Source organism: Brachionichthys hirsutus, chromosome 24, assembly GCF_040956055.1.
Source record: "Brachionichthys hirsutus isolate HB-005 chromosome 24, CSIRO-AGI_Bhir_v1, whole genome shotgun sequence".
Classification (NCBI taxonomy): Eukaryota; Metazoa; Chordata; class Actinopteri; order Lophiiformes; family Brachionichthyidae; genus Brachionichthys; species Brachionichthys hirsutus.
Window position 1 is genome coordinate 195,084 of NC_090920.1, and position 9,536 is coordinate 204,619.

The following is a 9,536-nucleotide window of genomic DNA, read 5'->3' on the forward strand; positions in this document are numbered from 1 at the left end:
CCGACGGGTCGTGTGTGTGTGTGTGTGTGTGTGTGTGTGTGTGTGTGTGTCTGGAGCTGACGGCGTGCACCGACGGGTCGTGTGTGTGTGTGTGTGTGTGTGTGTGTGTGTGTGTGTGTCTGGAGCTGACGGCGTGCACCGACGGGTCGTGTGTGTGTGTGTGTGTGTGTGTGTGTGTGTGTGTGTGTGTCTGAAGCTGACGGCGTGCACCGACGGGTCGTGTGTGTGTGTGTGTGTGTGTGTGTGTGTGTGTGTCTGGAGCTGACGGCGTGCACCGGCGGGTCGTGTGTGTGTGTGTGTGTGTGTGTGTGTGTCTGGAGCTGACGGCGTGCACCGACGGGTCGTGTGTGTGTGTGTGTGTGTGTGTGTGTGTGTGTGTCAGAGCGAGGACTCGTACTGCAGCAGCTCGTAGAGCACCGGTCCGTCTCGGTATCGGATGCCCGCGGCGGCCGGTCGGATGTACTGCAGGATGTTTATGGTCCTCCGCAGGCGCCTGTCGACGTAGTGGGCGTCCCACGCCGGGTAACGCTTCCTGGGCATGTCTATCTTTATCAGGGGCCCCTCAGGTTTGGCGGTGGGAGGCGCCGACCGAACCTGGAAGACGGGGAGACACGTCTCCGCCACGTCGTCCTCCGTCTGACTCTTGGACATGTGGGCCGGGGTGGGCGGGGCGGTGGGCGGGGCCGACGGTGGAAGGGGCAGACCCCAGAGCAGCTGGGCGCAGCAGGACGAGGCGGGGCTCGGCTGGAGGTGGGTGGCGGCCGGGTGTAGGAATCCGTAGTAGAGCAGCATGACGAGGACGCCGCCGGCGAACGTCAGGTAGACGCCGCACAGCGCCGGGACGGCGTAGGAGTCCGTCAGCACCGGGTCCCTGTAAGTGTACCTGCAGGACAGAGGGGGGCGTCTTTCAGCAGCAGGTGGGGGCCTCTAAACTGACACCGGCTCAGACTCACCACAGCCCGGTGAGGACGGTGTTCTCGGCCAACACCACGGCGTAGTACGCCACCATCCTGGAGCGCGTCCGGCCTTCCTTCACGTTGAACCAGCAAAAGATATAAACAATGCCCACCACCATGTTGAAGAGCACCTCCTCCCACTTGGACATGCAGAAGTCGGTGCCCCCGTGCACCACCCAGAAGGCCATGGCGCACCAGTGGACCACCACGAAGATGCCGAAGTAGATGTGGAACAGGGAGGCGAACAGGGCCAGCGAGAGGACGCGGGACGAGATGGTGAAGAGTCGCCAGAAGAGGTGCAGCAGCGCGCCGCGGTAGCTCATGCCGCGCTGGTCGTCGCGGGAGTCCCGCAGCAGCTTGTGGTAGGACGCCAAAACCCAGGCGAGGGACAAGAGGGAGCACAGGGAGGAGATGCCTGCAGAGGAGGAGACGCGTTAGGAGCAGCAAACGTCCCGGCTCTGTCCCACATCTCCGGAGCGATGGGGATGAGCGAGGAAGAGGAGGCTGCACCTACACTGCAGCGTCTCGGCTAGGTTCTCCTGGATCATGATGCAGAGCTGCAGGACCAGCTGGGGCGCCGACTCCAGGAAGGTCTCCAGCAGCCGCAGCATGTTCACGTCGGCGTACTCGAACATCATGGCCCAGTACCAGCGCCGCCGCTGCTCCCGCTGCCGGTGGGACATCACGCCCAGGTACAGGGTCCGGATGTACCTGCAGGGGGGCCGGATCAGACAGGAAGATCACATGCTAGCGTGTTTGAGTGAAACCGACGTGACTCTGCACCGACGCTCGTTTAATGATGAAATGATCCGACCGCGCTAAATGGACTCCAGGGGGCGTCGGGACGCTCAGCAAATGTCTTCAGCCAATTGAAACACGTTTAGACTCCGTCCTCGGCGTCGTCGTTTTTCCGTGTCGTGGAAACAAAGGTTTTCCAAATGTCTGTCGTATTTGACGACCTATCAGGAAGTCCTCATCCGGATTCCTTCCTGCTCCGGAACGAGCCGGAACGAGCCGGAACGACCAAAACGCGGTTCAACCCAAATAACCAACAAAGTGTGTAAACAGGAAGTCCCACCCAACGCCTTTATAAGGAGATGTGATCTCAATCATGCCTGCAGAATATAGTGGACCCCCCCCCCGACCCCCACCACCGTCACTCCCCTCCCCCTGTCTCAAACAGGCTGCACCATTTCCTCCCCTTCTTCTGCCCTTCCATTTACAGTCATATATAATGTCATCAGTGTCTTACCCTTCACACTGGATTCTTCCAGGGTCCGACTGGAGAGCTGGATCAATAATGACTGGATTCTGGTGGAAGGAAAAAATGCCTCCAATGTTGATGTCTCCCTCCTTAGAAAATTGAGTGTGTTCTTTTGTCCCGTATGTCTGACACACAGGATCCCCTCCTCTTATAGCCAGTAGGAAAAGAAGTGCCACATCTGCTATCAGCAGCATAATTTTTCACAGTGATATTTAACACCCAAGGCTCAAACATGAAACCTCAACTGTGAACATTTAACACAGCGGGGTTTTTAAAGGCCTCAACAACCTCAAAGTTCTAGATATTTGGTTACACCATATATGTTTCTTTCCGCCAATGACAGCGCTCATGCTGTGACTGACATATAGAGTAACCAATCTGCCAATGGCCCCAATATGTGTATGTCATCTTAAATTTTTGTGAGTTAAATCTAATGTGTAATACCTCATTTTTAGTTCAGTTTAAAAAAAATCGATTTGAATTGAATCAGGAATTATTATTTTTTTGTTTATGTTAAATTCAGAGTGTTGCCATCAGATTTGGAGAAGCTCCAAGGAATCTAAACATCTTGTATCACATCCAACTAGAATCTGCACTTTATTTTTTACGCGTAATTCCCGAAGTTAGTTAGTGGAAAATAGCCACTATGAATCCCAGATACTTCTCAAAGCAACTCCAAATAGGCACATGCAATTCTAATTTGATTGCTAGACAGACGGACTGACTGACTGAATTCAATTTCAGGAATGCCAAGATGCTGAAATTATTTTACCCTTTTAATAACAACACCGCTCCAAAAAAAAACAACAACAACAAATACATATATGAAGTTGTTTCATGTAAGAAACATTATTTCCCTTTTCCAAATAAATAGGCATTAATAATAAAATCTGAAAATAATTAAAAAGTATAGTGACAATCATTTCAAGAAATGTAAGGATGCTTAATGTGGTCTTAAAACTCTTGCTAATTCCAAATCTTTTAGTAAATATCAGAAAAGTTTTAATCACAACATTGGAGGTGGTTCTGCACATTTATTTCAGATTTTTAATGGTTTCTCCCCATCATATGTTTTTTAGTATTTTTCTCTTGTTTATAGAGTAAAATATAACATTTTGGAGCAAAGATACAGAAAAGTAACCCAAAACTACAAGCCAGAATAGCAAATATTTCTACAGCCACAGTGAATTTCCCTGGAGAGCTGATATATGCTGGGATGAAAGTGATCCAGACAGCACAGAATATCAACATGCTGAATGTGATAAGCTTGGCTTCATTGAAATTATCAGGCAGCTTTCGAGCCAGAAAAGCAAGGAAAAAACAAAGCACAGCCAGGAGTCCAATATAACCGAACACAGCCCCAAACCCCAGGGGGGAACCTAAATCACACTCAAGAATAATCCGCTCTGTGGCATGAGCAGTATTTTTATGGGGAAACGGTGGAGCAAGATGTAACCAGATTGCACAAACTAAAACCTGCAATAAAGTACAACTGAAAACTGTTGTTCTTTGCAGTGAGACAGAACACTGTGGAACGGCCTTTACTGGCCCTTTGGCCTTAAAAGCGATCACCACCGCAATGGTTTTTGCTAAGATACAAGACATGCACAAAGCAAAAGTGATGCCAAAAGCTGTGTGTCGCAGCATGCAGGACCAGTCAGAAGGCTGGCCTATGAAGGTCAGAGAGCACAGGAAACACAAAGTCAACGAGAAGAGCAGCAAAAAGCTTAGTTCAGAGTTACTGGCTTTAACAAGAGGTGTGTGACGAAAGCAAAAGAAGACACATGACACCAGCAGTGTCAAGCATGCTCCAAACAATGAGAAAGCAGCAAGGAGGACACCCAGGGTTTCTTTGTAAGACAGGAACTCAATAGCCTTAGGAACACACTGGCTGTGATCTTCATTTGACCAGAACTCCAATGAACACCGTGAGCACTCGGCAGAATCTGAATGGAAAACAAGCTCAAATTGAGATTACAGGGGAATGATCAATGGTAGATTCTTGGTGAGATACAGATGTAGCATTGATTTTGCAGAACTATCACATAGTTATTGACTGTTAGAAAGGCTTCCACTCACTGCTGGAGTTGTTGATCTCTCCAGCAGCACAGGCGATGCAGGAGAAACAGCAGGAGGGTTTTCCTTTAATTACAGCCTGCCGGAAACCTGGCAGACAGTTCTCACTACAGACAGACTGGGGCCTCTGAAACAACACAACATATCAGTTACTCTTGTTTCTGTCATACAGGATTGAAATTGCAACAGGGCAGTTTATACAACTCTTTGCTATGTCATTACTATTTTCATCTCAATTAAGGTGAAACCCTTGTCATGCTATAGCCTGCACACTAAATTATACAGTACAAAGACATGTACATATTTGTAGTATTCGGGCACATGTGATACCTTTACGGATTCAGCAGCCCATGTTATGTTTATCCCATTCATAGTAAACTGCTCTCCATTTGGCAGTGAAGCATCGTAGCTACCTACGGTCACAAATACACTGTCCCCTCTTTCGTTTCTCTGCCAGTTGATAAGCTCATAAGTTGCGGCAGGGTCACCGTTTCTGTCAAAAGAGACTCGTTCTCCTGACTGGCAAGTGAAATTCACATCTTGAAGGTGTTTCACGACCTTCCAAGAGAGAATAGTGGTCAATAATGTGAATTGTTGAAATGATGATGTACTGCAAGAAGGTCACCTGTTACCTGTTTCGGGTCCAAATCAGCTTTCCACATGCATGAATTCTTCACAGCTTGCCCACTTTGTCCACATTTTAACATGTTATGCATTGCATTAGCTACAGCATACACAGCTTTGTACACATTATTCGATATCCTGAGCTCAGACACATCTGTGAAAGGGGTGTTAACATCCTGTAGCCTCTCAGAGCCAGAGCAATGGATCTGGCCTCTTAGACCAGGTTGTAAACTGCAACCGAATGTGACTTCCCAGAATTCTTTCAGCAGATTATTCTGAGGGTCCTGACTCGGGTTAACCTGCAAAAGAAACTCCTGCAAGCCTGCGATCTTTGCCTTTCTGATGGAGAAGCCCAGAGACCCCATAAGGATTCCAGAATACCTTTCAATGGCAAGATGACCTGCTGTAATCCAGGACTCACTGCCCACCCACTGCAGTCCACTCAAGTTCTGATTCAGCGCTTCCTCAAGAAGAATGTCCATTTCGCTTTGAGCGAGGAAGGCGACCAAAACCTTTGCACTGCCACTTTGAATCACTTTGACGACCCTAGCAATCTGATCCCTCGAGTCAATTCTTGAAATGGCCTCTGTGTACTCAATACAAACCCCCTCTTGACTTGCAGCCGTGATAAATGTTTCCAGGCCATTGTTGCCATAATCATTGTCACTTCGAACTGTGCCAACCCACGTCCAGTTAAAGTGCTTGACCAATTTTGCTAAAGCTCTGCTCTGATTGTAGTCACTAGGAATAGTTCGGAAGAAGGACGGGTACTTCTTCCTGTTACTCAGACAAGCACAGGTGGCAAAGTGGCTGATCTAATGTAAACGAAAAAGGAGGCAAAAACCCATTAATAAAATTTAGGTAATGAGCGAATGATGATGAAAAAGGTTTACTGATTATATTTCCGATTCAAAACTCAATCTGATGCATATCAGCAAACTATGACAAACCCAAACTAAACCATAGCACACCATATAGCAATTATAATACTACCAGTATTCAATCTTTACAACATATAAACTTAATTGAAATTCTGGTGTGTCCATTTATGGTGGGATCTAGACTGTCGATAAAGGATTATTGTGCAATAAATCAAAAATAAAGAAAAAAAGGAGCACAGTGTAGAAATATTTACCACTGGTATTTGGAAAATTCCTGAAATTTGTAGCATCACAATGGTTGAGGAGGACTCTGAAGCGCCGATGATGGCATGAACGGATGACTGGTTAGAGCAGTACCTTTCCTGTCCATTCATTAGACCCATTGTAGCACGAGTTGAAGGCAATGTTAAACCACAGCTATCAAATATCTTATAACCAATTGTGATATTAGGAAGCAGAGAGCTGCTATTGTTGATCTCCTCAATAGCAAAAATCATTGTTTGGACAAAACGTAATTCCCTGAAATTTATTCTTGAAAGAGAGACAGTAAAATTGTGACTTTACATCTGTTTTGACAAACATCTGACAAAATATTAGAGATTATTAGACAACAAAAAGTACCTGGAACATGTGAGACGTTCTGGAGTATCTATAAAGGAAAGCTGAGGCTTTGACATTTGATTATGAATGGAAAAAGCTCCTCCTATAGTTATATGTCCTTCCTTAGAAAACAGAGGAAATTCTGGGCTCCCCAGCATCTCACAGAATGTTGTCTCTCCCATTGCTTCAAAAATTCTTATAAAAAGCATAAACAGCAGCATCACAAAGGCACATTCACAAACCTGGCGCATAAAACACAAATTTGTAAGAGTAATTCTAGTGTAATTCTCTCGTTGAGCAAGACACGTTTCTCTTTTAAATAGGCGGTGCTTTATATTATGAAAATTATTATGATTGAGGTCCTCATCGAATCACTGTGTGATGATGTCAGAGCATATTACTATTCTTCTTTACAGCAGTCGAGGCGGTTCCATTTTTGCCCGTGTATTTATTTTTGTTTTTGTTTTGTCAGCAGGATGTCCTAAAACCGTTCAACCATTTTCTTTAACTTTGTTTTTCCCCCCAGATGTATTACAATCTAAGAAGATTCTGATTCACCAGTTTTTCATATTAGGTAAATCATATAATATTATGGTATACCTGTATGTTTACAGACTGGCATTGTGCCCTTCAGCAAGGCTTTTTGTTGCAAACTGGCTGCAATTGTGCAATTCAGTGTTCAACACTGAATTTCCATTGTACTGTCCAATCAACCATATAGCAAAAGACAATTATCACTGTTCTTCATTTTAGAATATTTTCAAGTATTTAACGCTCCATAGTATCAGATTGTTTCGATGATTTTGATATATTATGACATTAAAAGTAAAGTAAAATGTGATTGTCTACTAAGTGACAATTTTGAGCTGAAATATAGTGTCTATATGTGGCATTAGTCTAGATGTCAATATGGAAAAAGAGAAGCCAAAATGTTATTCATCTTAAAATGTAAAATATAATTGTATTGATAGGACATAGTTGTGAAATTAAATATAGATTATAATTGCTTTTAAACTGATTTCTAAATGTAATTTGATTGTGAAGTATAGCAGATGTTTGTTTGTGTTGGGCTGTAGCTTATTTATACAAATACACAAGAGTATATTCACTGTGAAAATGCCAGGAGGCCTGATGTATGTCAGGATTAATGTGATCCATGTGCAGAATATCAGCAAACTCAATGTGGTTAATTTAGTTTCATCAACATGATCAACTTTAGAGGCAAAGACGAAAGCATGGGATCAATAGGTGTCATGCAAGACAGCCCAGAACCCTGCAGGCAATTGTAAGGGCTCACTTGAGTAAAATCTAGTTTGGTTTTGTGTTTTTGAAGGCCAAAGGAGGATTCACTGTCCTAACCCCAACCGTAAAATACAAATCACATCATCCCAAATCATTTCTGTCTTTCATTTCTCTCTTAGATTTAAGATGCAATGTTTTAGACATTTGTGTTTTCATCTCGCAGTTATCTTCACACGATGCGCCTTCCACTGAAGAGCAATACTAAAATGCAATGTTACTTAGTCTGAGTACCCTAACATACCATTTATGTGCAAGAAAAGTGTGAGGATCGCGGGCAAACTATGCATGAGTCAAAAGTATTTCTACGACAACAAAATATACCTTTTAACCAAAATATACACTATTTATGGCCCAGAAAGGTCGCTATGAGTGGAGAATGAAAAGATGATCCGATACTATTTTAATTGTGACAAGTTACCTATCTGTTTTTAATACTAGCATCCTTTCCTTATTATTAGATATTCTTAATTTATTGATTGTTTTGGTATGCACTGAACACAGAGCCTTACTATGTTGGAATTAAAATACAATAGAAAATATGAAATATTATCTTACTCTTATTATGCACCTTTTAACAAACAACTGCTTGACCTCTTAGCAAGATCTTTAATTCTCCTCCTGCCTGTGTGGAGTTGCGGTGAGGCTCAGCAGATAGTGGTTGCATTGATCCTGTTTGTAACTTGAGTTTTTTAGTTATTTATTTAACCAGGTAAGTCAATTGAGAATTAATTCTCTTTTTCAATAAGGACCTGGACCTAAGATGCATGTTTTTGGTGGTGGGAGGAAGCCGGAGAACCCGGAGAGAACCCATGCAGACACGGGGAGAACATGCAAACTCCTCACAGAAAGGCTGCAAGTTGGATTTGAACCTGCAACCTTCTTGCAGTGCTAGCCACTGTGCCACCGTGCTGCCTAAAGGCATGACCAATAAATATGCACAGTGGAACTTCTGTAAATAAATATTTGTCAGTCTGTTGGCTTTACTCGCTGTTGTTCTTATGTGATCACAGTATTCACGGTGAGGAATTACGTCTACTGTAGAGGCCTTAATTGTGCTGATTTAACTGATGAAAAATAATAGGGTTATTTTGTTGTATGTTGTATTCCAGCGTGTGTCCACAATGTGGACGAGTGGCTGTGGACTGGACAATTGTGATTATTCTCATCTACAAGCAGATGGATGGATAGTTCAATGGCTATATTAAAACTGTACAACTATTTGTTTAAATATCAACACAATTAATTATAAGATACCAATGCGAGGAATTTGTTTTTCAAATGTAATATTTAGTATCTCGTAATCACTATTACAGCAGCACGTCCGAAAAGAAACAAGATTGTCTTAAATAAAAGATGTAATACTTTCACTGCAAACCATCCATTTTAAATTTACTTTGGAAAAACAAACTATTGCTGCTTTGTAAGAGCAACCTTTTTTACACAGTGGGAATGGTGGCATGGCCACTTTATTTTTACACAATAATAATAAATATTAATTGATTTTGACACAGTTGCATTCTATCATCTATCATATTGCCCAACATGTCATGTCATCTCTGGAAAGTCTGTGTTGGAGAAGGGAATTAAATTGATCAAAACAGGCCCTTCAGCATATGTGATTTAGCAAAGCACTGAACCGTGTGTCATTTAATTTGGTGTTACTGTCAGTGGTTGGTTAATAGTAAGCTGATGTAAGCCTCATGGCTTCTTTAATTAAAAACAAACTGTTGTTTGCAGAGAGACCCGTTCCATTAAGGAACTTTCTGACACCTCCTCAGAGGGTGTGTCTATTGGGAGCTGAGTTAGTTCAAGTGTTAAAGTATCCTCTTGTGA

General features: G+C 43.5%; 2 protein-coding genes and 1 pseudogene across 2 annotated transcripts in view; all 3 read right to left on the reverse strand.

Moving 5' to 3' along the window:
* Positions 1-378: 378 nt before the first annotated feature.
* LOC137912203 (XK-related protein 6-like) lies at positions 379-2,909 on the reverse strand (annotated as a pseudogene).
* Positions 2,910-3,267: 358 nt separating this feature from the next.
* On the reverse strand, positions 3,268-6,622 carry LOC137911909 (extracellular calcium-sensing receptor-like). The gene is made up of 6 exons (XM_068756249.1): positions 6,423-6,622; positions 6,056-6,332; positions 4,929-5,735; positions 4,627-4,854; positions 4,300-4,423; positions 3,268-4,166 (listed from the first exon to the last, which is right to left on the reverse strand). The coding sequence occupies exons 1-6, from the start codon at positions 6,620-6,622 to the stop codon at positions 3,268-3,270; spliced, it is 2,535 nt and encodes an 844-aa protein (XP_068612350.1).
* The window catches only part of LOC137912204 (uncharacterized), an 11,599-nt gene continuing 8,684 nt past the window's right edge, over positions 6,622-9,536 (reverse strand). The window contains exon 7 of the mRNA XM_068756554.1: positions 6,622-6,643. Coding sequence (XP_068612655.1) covers positions 6,622-6,643 — 22 coding nt within the window. The remainder of the gene's footprint in view (positions 6,644-9,536) is intronic.

Coding starts and splice junctions, on each gene's coding strand:
- LOC137911909 (XM_068756249.1), bottom strand. CDS start 6,622: ATGCTGCTGTTTATGCTTTTTATAAGAATTTTTGAAGCAATGGGAGAG. Junction 5,736..6,055: donor GAATTTTCCAAATACCAGTG/GTAAATATTTCT, acceptor CGTTTACATTAG/ATCAGCCACTTTGCCACCTG. Junction 4,167..4,299: donor AGAGATCAACAACTCCAGCA/GTGAGTGGAAGC, acceptor TTTTCCATTCAG/ATTCTGCCGAGTGCTCACGG.